Raw genomic sequence first — 16375 nt, forward strand, 5'->3', positions numbered from 1 at the left:
GGTGTGAGAGGAATGGGTGTGATTGAGGGAGTGATATGACAATGCTGACAAATCAACTCTCTAAGACTCATTTTGGAAGTTTTAGGAAAGTGAACGCCCTTATCAGACCTGGGCAACATGAGGAGTGATCTCCGTCGGTCACGTGCAGTGAGACAAAAGCTGGGGACAGAAGAGGATTTCCCACTTACATGCAGATGGATGTAATTCTCTAGAAATCTTATGCATATTCTATTACTTCCCAAGGTCTAATTCTAATGTTATTATGAAACTCTTGCTCGTTTGGAGCTGGCTGCAGCTCTGCTTGACCTTGGATTGAGACAGGAAGTTCCAAATAGAGAGGATTACAGAAGAGACATCTGTTCGGCACAGATCATCCTTCACACAAGGTGTTATTGTCTTCAAAGAATGTGCAGTGTCTGGGAATGAAGCAGGAAACCATGCTCTCAGAGGGACATTCTGGGTAACATTCAAAACCCAATTGCTTAGGACAAACTGAACTGTACGACTTAACTCTGAACTACTTGTATCAATGGGTTGAAAATATCCAGGCCTCAGCATCTCCTGGGGTGAACGGCGTCATCTCGCAGGACGGCACAGAGGGAAAGACTCCAGTTCACAGCGCGCTATGGGGTGAAGAATTGCTTCTCCTTCTCCGACAACGCAGTGGAGTAAAGGACTCCACTCCCAGCACATTGTGTGGATAAGATTCCACTTCCCAAGAGACTGAGGGTCTAGGGCTCTAAGTCACACGTGCGGTTTAGTGAAGCTCCAGATCACGCACGCCATGGGATGAAGAACTCCACTGCTTGTCCTGCCTGTGGGTGACAAATTCCACTCCCAGCGTGACATGGATGGAGGATTCCAGTTCTCAGCTGCCTGTGGGGGGAAGGATGCCAGCACCCAGTGTGTCACTGGGGGATGGACTGCAGCTTCTCAGCACACTTTGGTGGTGAAGGACTCCATTCCCACCATGTTCACTGGTTGAAGACCCCCATGGTTCACCATGTGCTGTAGGTGAAGGACTCCAGATGCCAGTGTGCGGTGCAGTAAAGGGCTCCAGGTCACAACATGCTGCAGGGTCAAGTGGTCCAGGTCCCAGCATGCAGCACAGTGAGGGACTCCATCTCCCAGTGTGATGCAGGGTGAGGGACTCCAGCTCTGAGGACGCTGTGGAGTAAAGGACTTCCAGCTCCAAGTATGACCGCTATAAGGTGAAGAGCTGCCCTTCCAGCCTGCTCTGGGGTGGACTCCAGCTCCCATCATGCTGTGAGATGAAGGACTCCAGCTCTTGGGGTGCCGTGGGACTGCAGCTTCCAGGCTGCTGTGGATTGGCAGAATTTAGCTCCAAAGATGCTGCAGGGTGAAGAAATGGAGCTCTCAAGATACTTTGGGGTGTAGGACCCATCTCCAAGCGTGCCACTTATTGAAGGACTCCAGTTTGCAGCGTGTTTTAGACTGATGGTCTCCCAGCATCGCTGCTGTTGAGGGACTGTAGCTCTCAGCATGGCGTGAGGGAAAGGACTCAAGCGTGAGCAGGCTGTGGGGCAAGCGATGCAAGATCCCATCAAGCTGTAGGGTGATTCCAGGTCCCAGCATGGTGCAGGGCTGTGCGCTCCAGCTTCCAGTGTGCTGTGGAGTAAAGGACTTGGCTGCCAGGCTGCTACTGTGTGAAGGGCTCCATCTGTCAGCATGCCGTGGGGAGAAGGACAGCAGCACACAGTCTGCCATGGTGTTACGCACACTGAAGGACTTTTCATCAGGATGTGATTATTTGAGACTCTGATTTAGCAGCAGTTTAGAATTTATACTGAAGTGGCTCGTGGGAATTAAAATAGACTAATACCTACTAACACATTAATCATCAGTTTGATTAACAAAGCGATTTAAAGTTACCAAGAATGTTTGCCCCTAACTGCCGCAACTCCTGAGTCACAGAGTCTGCCATGGAGAGGTTCACCGGCACTGGAAAGATGGGGAAAAAGTTTTGAGCAAGACCTGTGCCAAGAGAGATAAGGGGTGATGGTTTTTAAAAGTAAGAGAGAATTTTAGAGTGGATATCAGGCAGAAATGTTTTTCTGTGAGGGTGGTGAGGCACCGGCCCAAGGCATGCCCAGAGAATTAGGTGGCTGCCCCATTCCTGGAGGTGTTCAAGGGCCAGAGGTTGGAAGGGACTGTAAGCAACCTGATCCAGTGGCAGGGGGGGTTCGAACCGGAGGAGACCCCGGCATGATCCTTTCCAGCCCAAACCTTTCTCATGATTCTGTGATCCTCTTACATTCATAGAATCATAGAATCATAGAATAGATTGAAGGGCACATTAAAGGATAAGGGTATGAGAGAAGGTATGTTGGTTGTGCTTTCTTTGTTCCCATCAAGTCCATCTGGTGAAAGATACCATTTTCTACTAAGGAAACTTATTCCACCTGTTGCAAGAAAGCACTGCAACAGTTCCAGACAGTGCAGAGGAGAAGGCTGGATGGGCCTCTCCAGAATTCCAGTTTGTGTGGAATGCGAGCCCTTGTGACTTTGCCTTATCCAAATAGTATGCTGGACTTGCTTTTGCGGATAGAAAAGTTGTCCCACCTGTGGTATCAGACCCCTTGCCTGGTCCCTTGGCAGAGCTGCATTTAGATGATGCAAATTTGTGACCTTCCAGTGGTCTCCATGGTCCATCTTACGTGTTGCCTCTGACATGGGAGGGATTTTTTCTCTAAGAAGGAAAGAGTAAAATGTTTTGGGCTGGTCAAGGCAATGTGGAAGGTTTCCTCTCTGTGGCCTAGTTGGGAGTCCCCGTGCTGCTTTGCAAGGGGGAAGTGGCAGGGCTGTTTCTGTGGAGGAGCCCAGGGGGGACACTCTGGGGGCAGGAGTGGAGCAGATACCTTGAGAGGAAGGGTGGGGGATGTGTTCCTTCCCGCTGCCCCACTCTTGGTTCTAGGACATTGCCCGGATATGATGGCTGTGGCTTCCAGAAATGCTGTAAGAGTGGCCCTGCAGGCTGTGAGATCAGAGTGTGAGATTCCTGCAGGCCCTGCTGGAGGTCCCAGTTTGTGTCCTGGGACTGCTCCTGGCTTTGCTGCTGCCTGGAGGCAGAGCCATGCTGGAAAGGCTGCAGAAATTGTGGCTGTTTCTGCTGACATCACCGTTTCTCAGCGTTTGCAGGGACATGAGAGGTCCCAGACTTAGGACAGTCCTCATGTACCATCTTTCCTGACTGCAGATGGATTTCTTCCCAAGAAAGGGAGCTGTCACCAAGATTTCATCTGCTCCTGCTGTTTACTGCCACCTGAAATCCACCTTGGCTTCTGATGGCCTTGTTATCTTCCCCTCTGCTTTGCAGGTTTCCCCCCTGCTCTCGAGGCCTTATGTTTATTACAAAGCTGATCCGTCAGGAGCAGGGAATGTTTCTCTCACGGAGGATCTGCAGGAGATGTTAGGGGCTGTTTTATTTTGCCGGCTCTTTGATGTCTTGCTGGTTGCTGGGATGTGTGAAGGATGGGAAGAGGGTTAATTAAGAACCTCAGGTTAAGAACATCCCCAAAGAAAGCACCCAGCCTGGTGCAGCCATGGACTACTGTGCATTCCTGCTTCTCCGGGTGGGAGCTGATGGAGCTGCAATGTGCGGTGCAAGGACCATCAAAATAGACTTGCAGGCCTTGGGACGGTTGGTGAGGGAGGTGTGGGGAAGACAATGGATGCCATATTCTTGGAAAGAGTTCTTTCCCCCTATGCACTGGGCTGGTGGGAGCTCCCTGCTGGAGCTGCGTAGGCATTTGCAGCTGTTTGGAGACCTGGGCTCTCACCATGTGTTTGGGGTCTCCCTTCTGCTGAGCTGGCAGGCGCTGCACTGGATTGGGGGGAGCGCAGGCAGGCACTGCTCCTCTGGGGGGACCAGGCAGGCACTGAGCATCCCTGGGTGCCCTCTGCCTCGTGTCTGCCATCGTGTTCCGTAGCCCCGCCCCCCTCTCTGTGAGCTCTCTGCCCCGAGTGGTGTTGAGGCTCACCCGTTGCCCTGGGAACGAGGGCAGTAGCCCACTGGCAGTGAAGCTTGTGGGAGTGTGTCCCTGCATCCTCCAAGAAGTTGGTCCGAGTGGCGACTAGACTGCTCCAGGAGTGCTCGACACAGGTTGTCCAGCCTTGCCGCTTGCCCAAAAGAGGGGAAATAGCTCAGGGTTTTGCTTCCATGAATCTCAACCCTGCAGCTTTAACGTGTTCTGATTATGAAACAGGGTGGGGAGGGCTCCTGATCTTCACTAAGGAAGGGTGCCCCAGCCGGGAGACACGGATAGCCTTTGTGTCTGCCATGAATGGGAGTCTGGATTTTTGAAGTCCCATTTTTTCTTCTTCCAGGTGACTTGAGACATGGCCGCTGGCGAGATCCATTGGTCCATGGAGTCCACCAGAAGGGCTGATGGATTCCAGGGCAGAGTGGCAGCACCTCGTGGTCGGAAGCTGGTCAGAGCGGCAGAGAAACCTCTGGCTATAAGTACCTGCGGTGTCCAGGTAGGAGCTGTGTTCAGGCTGGGGACTTCCCCTGTGTCCCTCCTCTGCCCACCCCTCCCATTGTCCAGCAGTGCTATGAAGCCAGACACCAGCTCTCATCTCTGTGCTGCTGTGCTTCTGTTGGAGGTGGCTCTTGTGGGGCAGTGGGGTTTGGGATCTGCGCTGCTTCAGCACAAGTCCAGGGTCTTGCCTGAATATGCCACTGGAGCCAAATTAAATGAATGTCCTGGGAATTGTGCTGGAATAGCTGGAGCATGAGCGTGTGCTTCTATGCATCCTCTGTGGGTGGGCAGTAATATCTGCTGTCCTGATGGCACGCTGGCCAGTGCTGCTCTGGCCATACTGGCCCTCCAGGAGGCAGGCGTGTGGCTCCTGCCAACTCTCTCCAAAGCTCACTGGCTCAGTCCAGCAAAACTAAAGAAACAAATGCCTGAAGAGCAGAGATCCCCAAAGGTGTCACATTGGATCGTAAAGGACAAGCTAATGGGACAGAGGCGCTTGGTTAGAGCACATGTATTCCACTCTGTACTATTAATTTACTGTCATTAACTATTTCAGCAGGGATCTTAGGGGATTCCAGGATGATCCTAGGGGCTGTGATCACAAATTATTCATCAATGGCACTTGCACAAGAAAAGCCTTTCTGAACCAATTTCTGTGTCTCTTGTGTTTCAGCCGACTCCCCCTGCCTTCAGGAAGGGGAATTCCCTCTCCATCGAGCAGAGTCTGGCTGGCACTTACGAGGTGAAGCTGCCCCGGATCACCCAGCTTGGAAGCAGGAGTGAAACCTGCCATGGAAAGGTAACCTTTTCCTGCCCTTTTCTCTGCTGTTTGATGAGAAACTTGCAGAGGATTCGTGCTTGTGCAGGCTTGCCTCCACCTCGTTCCAAGGCCTCAGTAACCATGTCCTGTTGTCCTGTCAAACTGCTGGGGACAGTGGATTCTTTCTGCGGGGGAAAAGAATCATAGGGTCACTAGGTTGGAAATTACCCTCTGGATCATCAAGTCCAACCATTCCTATCAATCCCTAAACCATGCCCCTCAGCACCTCATCCACCTGTCCTTTAAACACCTCCAGGGAAGGTGAATCAACCTCCTCCATGGGCAGCCTGTTCCAGTGCCCAATGACTCTTCCCGTGAAATATTTTTTCCTAATGTCCAGCCTGAACCTCCTTTGGTGCAGCTTGAGGCCATTCCCTCTTGTCCTGTCCCCTGTCACTTGGGAGAAGAGCCCAGCTCCCTCCTCTCCGCAACCTCCTTTCAGGTAGTTTTAGAGAGCAATAAGGTCTCCCCTCAACCTCCTCTTCTCCAGGCTAAACAACCCCAGCTCTCTCAGGCGCTCCTCGTAAGACTTGTTCTCCAGCCCCTTCCTCAGCTTCGTTGCTCTTCTCAACATACTTCTTGTGGTGAGGAGCCCAGAACTGAACACAGTATCTGAGGTGCGGCCTCACCAGCACCGAGTACAGAGGGAGAATAACCTCCCTGGACCTGCTGGTCACACCATTTCTGATCCAAGCCAAGATTCCATTGGCCTTCTTGGCCACCTGGGCCAATGCTGGCTCATGTTCAGTCGGCTGTCAACCAACACCCCCAGGTCCTTCTCCTCCAGGCAGCTTTCTAGCCGGACTTCTCCTGGTCTGTAGCTGCACAGGGTTGTTGTGCCCCAAGTGCAGGACCCGGCATTTGGCCTTGTTAAACCTCCTGCCATTGGTCTCAGCCCATTGGTCCATCCTGTTCAGATCCCTTTGCAGAGCTTCCCTACCCTCCATTTTTCCCTGGTGAACGTTGAGGTCCAGGTCTGTACTGGGCCAAAACACATAACCTCTGCTGAAGATGAGGGGTCCTGCTGGAGTCAGCTCCCATCTTGGCTCCCGTGCCTAAAGCACAGTGCTGGGAAAAGGCTGGGGCAGGACACAGGGGCACAACCCTGTCAGTTTCCATCCTCCTGCTGAAACAGCCACCTCTTGCTCCGATGTGGTCACTGTCAAATGCCTGCAGTCCTGACTCTCTCAGCGGTGGCAGCTTTGGCCTCTGAAGGCTGTGGGTCCTGTGGTAATTCCTCAAGAGGAAACAAAACCAGTTGCATTAATAGTTTGTGTTGGAACAATAAGTAGGACCCTTCAAAGGGTGTTAGGTTGGTGGGCTGCAGGGTGCTGCCAGGCATGCAGGGGGTTCACCCTGGGCAGAGCGAGATGCACGTGCTCTACCTGGATCAGCGTTTTCTCAGATGTGTGTTTAAAGCTGCTTTTCCCATGGGAGTGTAGTCCTTGGTAGGTGACTGAGGTGGGCTGTTGAGTGGAAAATTGCTGGCAACAGACCTGTAAGAAATGGGTTAAGGATTGCCCTGGACTGCACAGGAGGCTGTGAACGCATCAGACGAGTGCACAAGGAACTGGCAGCATGCTGCAGGCACCGGCTTCAGTGGGATCAGGATCTCTGTGGAGGAACAGGAGACCTGCCTGTGCCTTTAGAGGGGGAACAGCACAGCTGCAGATGGGGAGCCAAAGCAGGGAGGAATTTTCTCAGAGTAATGCCTTTGTCAACACTTGCTGTTAGTGTATGTTTTCAGATGTGCTTCTGCCGTGGTATTACAGAAAACAGCAGTCATAGACTACAATAAAGCTCCCATCTAAAGCTTGTGGAAAAAAGAGATGCCAAGCCTAAACTCACTGAAGTTGCCCAATAGTGCTGTGAGGAGCTGAATCTAATCACCATCCAGCATTCACCTCACTTGTCTTTTTCCTTAACACGAATGCCTTTTTCCTTAACCGGCATCTCCTGGGTGCTGGTTTCAAGGCTGTGTATCAAAATAGATATTGGGGGCTATGCGGGACTTGGTGCCTTGGTCTCAGAGTAAAGATTATCCCAAAATTGTTTCCCATGGAGTTTCACGTAGGTTCTTGGGTTTCACTTGCTCCTTGAGTGCTCTGGAGCTGTGTGACCACATCAGCACAGGGCTCAGCCAGAAGTAAGGGCTCATGCCTTGCATGTTTGGAGAAGGAAACCTCTTGGAGAAACACCTCCCAATCGAAGTTTTTAGCTTGAACCTGCTTAAGGTGGTCCAGAAACTGTTAATCAGCTCAGAACATGGGTGGGTGAGCTCCTGGTTCCCCAGAGTGTGCCATGCGGATATGCTCACCAGGAGACTGTACTGCACTGGAGGTCATGAATCTTCCTGCCAGCAGCTCAGATTCTCACTGCTCTGTGTTGTGTCTTCAGTCCTCAGCAGCTGACCGGGAGCAGAGCTTTCTCCAGCCTTTCCCATCGGAAGTTGTATTTCAGGACTTCGTTCCCTGTGAGGTCTATGAAAAGCTGCTGGTTCTGAGGAACAGTGACAAGGTAAGTGCTGGGATGTGGAGGTTTGGTGTTGTGCTGGAAGAGGAGAGTGATGCCATTCCCGTGCTGCACAGCACAGCGAGTTACCTGCTGCAGCACATACAGAATAAAAGGCATCACTACAAGCAGTGGAAACAGACTGACTTGGCAGAAGCAGTGGGAGGCCTTTAGGGGGCACTTTCGGGTCCTGCTTAAGCTTAATTCACTTCTGCTCAGGTTTTTCTAAGCCAATGTAAGGCTCTGCTTTCCCTTTGGAGAAGCACAGTGCATCGAGCGAGGTGGCCTTGAAGGTTTCAAACTTTACTTGAAAAAAACAAGTGATCATTTTGAGATTTCGCAAGAAAGCTGAGAGGGCAAACTTGAAAAATGTCAGTGATTTTGTTCCACCGTAAAGAGGGATATGGGGACCTTTGGAATGTCCCTGTGGGAAATGCTTGAGTAAGGCACGTGCCATGAGCAAATGTGTGCCCTTAGGGGGCACTTTTGGGTCCTGCTTAAGCTTAATTCACTTCTGCTCAGGTTTTTCTAAGCCAATCTCCTTATTTCTGAGGTTCTCTCTGTTTTCCCGTGTTCCTCATTTTATTTTTCTTCAGCATGTTTTCATTCCCAGTAAGCCCACAGTGTCTGTGGTCTCCTTCTCTTTCTGCTCTGCCTGCGTGGCTCTGTAGCACAAGGCTTGACTGCCCCATTCACAGCTGGTCTTTTAGAATGGAATTTCTTCCTTGCCCCAGGATAACAAATACTGTTTAGCTTTCAGAGGTTGCTTTTCCCCTCTGGAGGCATGACTGTGTGGATGCAGGCAGGCACAAGCAAGCAGGTTCTTTGGGCTGGTTGATGACGTGATTGTGTCTATGTACTGCTGGTGTCTTCCCTGCTTGGCACTTCCTTCCCAGTGGGGCATTGCCTGGCTGCCTCTTCCCTAGAGCTCTTTGCCCAGGCAGAAGGGATCCAAGTCCGCTATTGTGTGGTCTGTACATTTCCAGAGTGAAAGATGCTTCGGAAGGGTGGCTGAGGAAGGATGTCACTGGGGTATGGCCAGGTGTCTTCTCCTCATGTTTCCATGAGTAATAAATTATTTCATGTCTTTCCTGCAGGTTCCTCAGCTGGTGAAGGTCATCATGGAACGCTCACCGTATTTCAAGTTGGTGATCCCCAGTGGTGTGTACCGTAAGATACCACCTGGCCTGACTGCAACTTTCCGCATCCTTTTCACCCCTGAGGAGAACAAGGTGAGATTGGAGGCCCAAGTTGGTGCCTTCAATGGAAGCTGAACCTGTAGGGCTGGATCCGGAACAGGGCACCTGGTGTGGGTTTTAAGGAATTGTCCTGGTTTCAGCGGGTTGGGACTAGATCTAGAACAGGGGGAAACTCTTTCCCCATGGTGAAGATGATGCTCTCATAGGCTGAGACTCCTAAATGTTTCAGATTGTTTTTCTCCCTCAGCACTGGGACATTTATGTAATGTCTGCTGGCTTCAGGGATGAGAGAGTCTGCTGCCTGTGGTGGGGTGGCCTCTGGAGGTGTTGGTTTCTAGTTTTTGTCCATTGCTGCATCTTTATAGGTTTGCTCCACTAATTATAAACGCAGACGTCTGTTTAAAAGTGACCTGTAATTTAGAGGACCCAAAGTGAGCCTGATCAGGGCGGGGACCACCGCCTTGAACCCTGGAGCCACTTTTATGTCCATAGTGTTGGACTAAGCAGTGAGACAGCTGAAAACGGTGCCTCAAGCCGTCACTGGTTTTGCACACTGCTACATCCCACAGCCTGCTGCGAGCTCTGCTCCAAGCTGTGGCCAGGCAGAATGCCTGACATGGTGCTGCAGCCACTGCAGCAGGGACTGGCAGGCTGTGCTTTCCCTCCCTGCGGTTCCTTGAGCCTTCATGAGGGAAAGTGCACACGGGCAGTGCGCACACCAAGGAGGGGTGTTGATAAGATGTTTAGCCATCTCTCTACTCAGTGCTCTGGGTTTAATTGTTGCGGAAAATACTAAAGAAACAGATGCAGAGAGCTTTTCTCTTTCCCATCTGGCAGCCGCTTCCCTCCATCACCCTGGGCTGGAGCAGAGATGGTGCTTTTTATACCCTCTGTTTCCAAGCCTTGCAGCTGTACTCTCCCCGAGCATACTTGCCTACCTGCGATCCAGCTGCAAGTCTAGGGGAGAGGGAGTGCTGTGCCTGTGACAGGGAGGCAGCCTGGCACAGACACTCTGAGCTCCAGGTGTCCTCAGCTCTGCAGGATGTTACTGTGCTGCCAGCGGCTTTGAGATGTCCACCTGGAAGAGCATGTGTAGGAATAAACAGGCAGGCACAATCTACAGGCAGGCACATCACCGAGAGCCTGAGGGCAGCAGTCTTGCTGTGCCTGTGTCTTCGTAAGCGTTATTGCAGTTGCTCTGTCCGCTGGCACCTATTCCACGCCAAACGTGTCGTGCTTTTGCTCAGAGCTTTGACCATCAGTGCTGTGGTCCTGGCATGTCTGATCCTCCGTGCTGTGATGTGAGGGGTCAATGCTGTTCTCTGGAAGCTCGTTAATACAGAAGGGTTTAGTACAGGACATGGAAGGGAAGAAGCACCTCAGGGAAACAAAACCAGGCAGCATCCTGCTATCTCTTAGCATGGCTCTGTTGGAGGGATAACTTTGAGTCAGTAGATGTTTCTGCAGCAGTCCAGAGGTGCGAGATCTCTTTAGATGTACCTGTTGGCTCATCTTTCACTTGCTGTTTAGATTTGGTTTAACATCCACAAACAACATCCCTATGATTAACTTAGTTAGTATTTAGGGTAAAAATTATGCTGGCCTAGGGCAGTTCTCTGAGCAACCAAGTGACACAAGAGCTTAATCTCTCTGAGGAAGGCATTACCAAGTACACTGGTACCTTTAAAATATGATTTATTAATGATAAATAATGTTCATTTTTGGGGTGGGAGAGGTAAATCGGTGCTCTTCCTTTTACTTCCCTCAAATACCTCTGTTTGTTGAAGTTTCTTATTCTCTTTACCTCCCCACTGATCTGAAGCTACTTGCATCCTCCTCTGCCTACCTGGCATCTGGAAGGGAGAGATAATAAAGAAATATGGCATGCCGAGAGCTGATAAGGCATGCAGCTTTCAGCTGGATTTACAAAGCCTTTGTTACAGTAGTGTGGCCAAAATAACAAAAGAAGCAAATAGCATTGTTCCTGTGCTGGTGCAGTCTGAGGAGCTGAGCAGTCCAGGGCATGAAGTACCCAGAGAATCGGTGCTTTAAGTTTGTGTGGGCTGCCCACAGCTTTTATTTTAGAGGATTTAGGCTGTAAAATGGAGTACAGAATTGCTTATTCAGAAATACCTGCTGAAAATGAAACACTCTCCTGAAATGTGATATTCAGTTATGTGGGTCTCGTGCTGCAGTTCCCTTCCTGGTATTTTGCCTTCTGAATATAAGATTCTGAAGCCTTTCTGCCATTTCCAGTGTGACTGTTTGAAATGTCTAGAAAAAAAATGTCCTCCTTTATTCTTTCTGCACCTTGGATGTGACAGTGCCTGTTACTTCAGCCTTAAACCCCAGCCGAGCAGGCGGATGGTGGGTGCTGGGTGTTTGCCGTTGTGTTTGAGCAGTTATCGTGTCCAGCTTGTTCAGTATTTCACCAGGGACTGACCGTCAATTGTGCATGTGACAAAGTCTTTGAATGTGAGCCTGAGCATCCGCTTCCGAGCTTCAGTGATGTTGTTGCGCTGCTGGGACAGGAGCCAGTGCTGTGGCACAGCTGGGTTCTTAGTCATGCTTTTGATAGTCTGCAGTGGGGATTGAAGCAGGTTCTTTTTACTGCTGTAATCCCCTACATGGAATCAGTCTGGTTGGATGCCTCAGAATCAAAGCATCAGTTAGATTTGTCTGGTTCTGCCAGCTTGCTGTGAGAGCAGGTGGATCCATGGGGTTGTTTCTTCCTTGCAAGAGAACCACCCTGTGCAAGTCCTGCTGCTGGAATGAAAGGTCATTAAGGTAAAAGGTGCTGTTGTGCTATTGAGTGCTGTGGCTGCAGTCTTAGAAACAGTAGGTTTCCCTCTGCCATGGGGATGGTGCCAAATGGCTGATGCTGAGACTGTTTCTTTCCCCACAGGATTATTTCCACCAGCTCACCTGCATTGCAGGAAAGGAAAAGCTTATTGTGCCGATCCGAGCTATAGGTGCTCGACCTGTCCTGGACTTCCCTGACCAGCTGCACTTCTCTGTCTGTCCAGTCAACTACAGCACCGAGAAAACACTGCTCATTCGTAACGTCGGTAATCGGGAGGCCCACTACCGCATCAGCACTCAGAGGTAACGGAGCTTGTCTCTTCGGTGCAAAACGCTGTTGTATGATAATGTAGTTGGTAAACAGCTACAGAAAGTATCCAGAGCATCTGAGCTGCTGTGTTGCTGTGGCTGGAAATGGGCAGGACATGGGTTCTGCTGTTCCTTACAGTGTTTTAAACAGGATGCAGCTCCTGACAAAACACTGCAAGCTCCAGTGAAGTTTTATACTGCAGTGACGCCTCCAACACAGCATCCAGCAAGGCTGATTCTGTTAGATTGAAAGGGAAAAGGTAGGAAGGTACCTTGGCTGCCTTTGGGCTGTCTGAGTTGCCGCATTGCAGTGACAGCTCTGTGAGCTCGGTTCAGGCAGACCAAACGCTGTGTTCAGAAGTGGGCAAGCTCTGGGATGGTGGAGGAGACATTTCAGAATGCATCAGCAGCTGTGTCTGTGTTAGCAAGTGCAACCAGTGATGGGTGATCAAAGCAGTTGGTATTGAGGCCCTGAAAATAAGACCGTGTCATCCAGGAGCTTTATTTTGCAGTAGATTTGGTCTGGTCCCTGGGACCAAGTATTCTTAAGCAGAATGAGCTCCTAAGTGGAGATGAGCAGGCACTGGCTTTAAAACTGCACTGCAGCCCCAGAGAGGACTGCTAACGAGTGTGCAGGCAGAAGATGCAGCAAGTACATGGTGCACAGATTGAGGGCCTTTTTTCCAGAGTTTTATCTCTACCAGATGTCCTGGAATGTGCTAGAATATGTTTGTAGCCAGCTTGCAACCTCCTGGCCGTCAGCACGTTCTGAAATGCTTACAAACCATTGCCAGGCAAACCATGGACCCCATTGTCTGGGGGCCAGGCACACATGTTCTTCCTATGGTGCCCCCATCAAATGCCTGGCGTGAGTTGTGTTGTAGGCAGCCCGCTTTGCTCCTTTTGGCCTCAGAAGGCCGTCACCAGTTTTCCAGTTTGCAGATCTGGAGACGATAATGCTTCGCTGACACCACGTCTGCAAGGAAACCAGTTCAGTTGGCTGGTAGTGAGTAGAGAGTTGCTTGGTCCCAGAGGTCTTGTAGTATGAGCTGAGGTCGGGGCTGCAGCAAAGACCCGCTGTCTGCTGGGGCCAGCTGAGTGACCTCAGTTTCTTTCCCAGGAAAAGAGGGCTCAAAAGAGGACCTGACTTTTCTCCCATGAACCATGAGGGTGCAAGAGAAGCTTCCCCCAGAGCCCAACAAGGCTGTTGAAGCAGGCTTCTCGGATGCTCTTTGAGTAGGCTGCTGCTTTTCACTGTCGGAAATACATAGGCAGGAACTTGTAAATCACTCTACAGTTTTCCTCCAGGTTTTCCAGATCTCGTTGTCACCACCAAACTAAATAGCCAGGAAATGTCTGGCAATGTGCTTATCAGTTACTGACTGATGTAGCATGTGGTGAATCTTGCTTGACAGACATTGGAAGAGTTTCTGAACTGCTTTGTATTTCAGTCCTGCTTTGCCTTAATGAAATTAAAATATGCCTTAATGAAATTAAAATTTGAAATTTCAAACAAAAGGTTTAAATAAGCAGCATTTTATTCTAATTAGGTTCCTTTCATTCAGCTTTCTGTTTGAATACTCTGAAGTTTCTGTGTTTCTGCTCCCTGAGCCAAGCAAACAGTTCCCGAGCTTGGATAACAGCCCCGAGTCCCAGAGTGTGTTGCTTGGGAATACAGAGAAATAACCGTTAAACTCGCCTCGATAGGCTCCTGGTAATGGTGCTTCATTTAGCTCAGATTTAATCATTCAGGCTGTAAATTGGATTCTCCTTTTATCTCTCGTATCCGTGATGTGGTGTCTCTCTAATCTGCATCGCACTCCTTCAGATTTTTGTGATCGTTCCTTGCTCAGAGCAGCTTCCATTGCAATGCTGATAAAACTGTCCCATTCTTAGGCTCAACTGGGCTGTTTTCAAGGTAAAAAATGAATGCTGCAAATTAAACTGCAATTATTCTCTGGTCTTCAAGGAAAGCAGTCAGAGTCAAGTTGCGTGTGCAAACAGCTCTCAGCACTTCTGTGCTCTTCAAAAACCATTCCTGATCATATTGCTTGCGGGCGGGCTCTTGAGCCTCACTGCAGAGAGCTGGATGGAGAGTATGGGAAAATGAGGTTGTTTTACACCATAGGATCTTCTGAAAGGCTGGAGCCCTTCAGAAAGGAGGGTCAATAGCTTGGTTTCTGATTCTGGATGTTGCGGGTTTCTGAGGACTGTGGTTTGATTGCTCCTTTCTTGCACAGTTGAGCTGAAGTGAACTGGGCTGCAAAAGGCATATAGTCCCCAAGTCTCCCACAACAGTGCTGATATCTCTCTTTGTGTTGCAGCCCTTTCTCTGTTAGTCCCTCCGCTGGGAACCTTGGGGTTGGTGAAGCCACACAAGTAACGGTGGAGTTTCACCCAGTGAAGACGGGGGATCATTCCGGGTCCCTGATAGTTCACTATGACACAGGTAAGTGCCGAGCATTGCTGCACCCTCTCAGTGTCCTTTGACAGAGCCTCTGTCCTTTGAAACAGAGCCCTTTCTAAACAGGATAATGTTAAGCTTGCTTTGCAAACCGCTCCTAAAGCTTTTTCTTTCAAAACCTCTGCATGTTTCAGTGCCACAAAGAAGCAGATGAGAGGCAAAAGCTGTGTCCTCCTGTGTGTGCTGTGTCACTGTGTGCTGGCCCATCCTTGGGGATCTTGGTTATTTTTAAATGAACCAGGGATTAAGAAGGAGAGCAGGGAATAACAGAGGCATTATCTCTCTAACTTTGAAATGCAAATAATAAAAGGCTGCTGAAATAAATTGCTAAAGTGAAACAGAAACATTTAATCAATCAGTCTTAAAAGCAGCTGCTTCTTGCAGGCGTAGAGCAGGGCACCAGGCAATGTCACCCAGCCTTGCGTGGCTGCTTTGTCCCGCACTAAGTCAGTCTCCTTGTGACTCGCTTACAAAAAGCAGCTGCGTTGCTCTTTCAGAGCTACCAACAGACTGCTTATTATGAAAGAGCAAATGAGCCATTTGGGAGGTATTTTCCATGCTTTGCTCTGTATCTGTGCTGTTCTAGACTACTATCATTGCCGTTCATCGCCTGAACATCAGGTGATGGTAGCAGAAAGGGTTTCTGAAGCCTGCATGCCAAGCACACCTTCTGATATGGAAAAGGTGCTGCACTCAGGAATGCTTGAAGGTCTGGTCATGGCTTGGCCCTTCCCAGGCAGCTTTTAGTGCACCCCATGTGGTTGTAGGAGAATAACTTCATGGAGTTAGGTCTCATTTAAATCAAGTCAGTATTCATAAAGCTTAGATATTCTTGCACTTCTCAAGTGTGATGCCCAGGCTGGCACAACAAACCCAGTGTGCAGTCATAGCATTCACTATAACCTGACAGCATTGCACAATCTCAGCATGGGAGGGTGAGCTTTGCTCAGGGACACCAGGTTAAGGAGATGTGTGACAGCTTCCCTGACCTGTGGCAAAAAAACCCACCAGTCCCATAGCACCCAGCAACAGTAACACGTGTGGCAGATGCTCCGTGCAAGTAAAGGTAGCTACTAGAGACAGGTGCTGCTAGAGAGATGCAGGGAATTGTGGAAGGAAAGCTGTCTGCTCAGAGATCCCTAAAGCCTGCCTCCCATTAGATTCCTGTCCCCAAGAAGCACCTACAGTGGTATTGTGGGTGATCTTCAAGGTGGAAGGCCAGATTCTGTGCTTGTTTGTGCGTGCCTGCTGTGCCCACGCAGCCCTGTGACAAGGTTCTACACTGCGCTTCTAGTTCTACAATGTGCTTCTGTTGTGGGTGCTGAAAGTCCTCTGTGCCAGTTCTTGTCATTGGTCACTGCATCCCTGGGGATCCCTTTGTCAGCACAGAGAAATTCAGTAATTAGCAGAACCTCACTGAACTTGTGCTTGGCTGACCCTGTATACTCAGATGCTTTTGCTGCTGTTGGTCCTAAGTGTAATTATGCAGATAATTTTCTTTCAGCGGCCCTGCAGGGCTGTAATGCAGAAGCAAAAGGCTGGGGCCATGGCTATGCTGGCAGCAAATGGAGATGACAGTAGCAGGAGTGAAACAATTACTCATGACAGATGGATGGGTAGGAGCAATAACAGCCTTCTGAGCGAAGAGCTCTGCTCTCCATGTATTCTCAGCAAGAAAGTAGCAGGGCCTGTCCCTCTTCTGCTGCTTTTATAGAAGGGGTGAGAGCAAGGCAGAGTCTTCCAATAGGCTGGGCAAACAAAATGAATC

The 16375-nt window shown here is 49.9% G+C and overlaps 1 protein-coding gene across 1 annotated transcript in view; it reads left to right on the forward strand.

The window, feature by feature from the left end:
- Window positions 1-4359: 4359 nt before the first annotated feature.
- Window positions 4360-16375, forward strand: part of LOC128853847 (hydrocephalus-inducing protein homolog) — a 39245-nt gene continuing 27229 nt past the window's right edge. The window contains exons 1-6 of the mRNA XM_054081837.1: window positions 4360-4500; window positions 5176-5301; window positions 7720-7839; window positions 8931-9065; window positions 11938-12137; window positions 14468-14592. Of these exons, the coding sequence (XP_053937812.1) occupies window positions 4360-4500; window positions 5176-5301; window positions 7720-7839; window positions 8931-9065; window positions 11938-12137; window positions 14468-14592 (847 nt within the window). The remainder of the gene's footprint in view (window positions 4501-5175; window positions 5302-7719; window positions 7840-8930; window positions 9066-11937; window positions 12138-14467; window positions 14593-16375) is intronic.

This window comes from Cuculus canorus, chromosome 16, assembly GCF_017976375.1.
Source record: "Cuculus canorus isolate bCucCan1 chromosome 16, bCucCan1.pri, whole genome shotgun sequence".
NCBI lineage: Eukaryota > Metazoa > Chordata > Aves > Cuculiformes > Cuculidae > Cuculus > Cuculus canorus.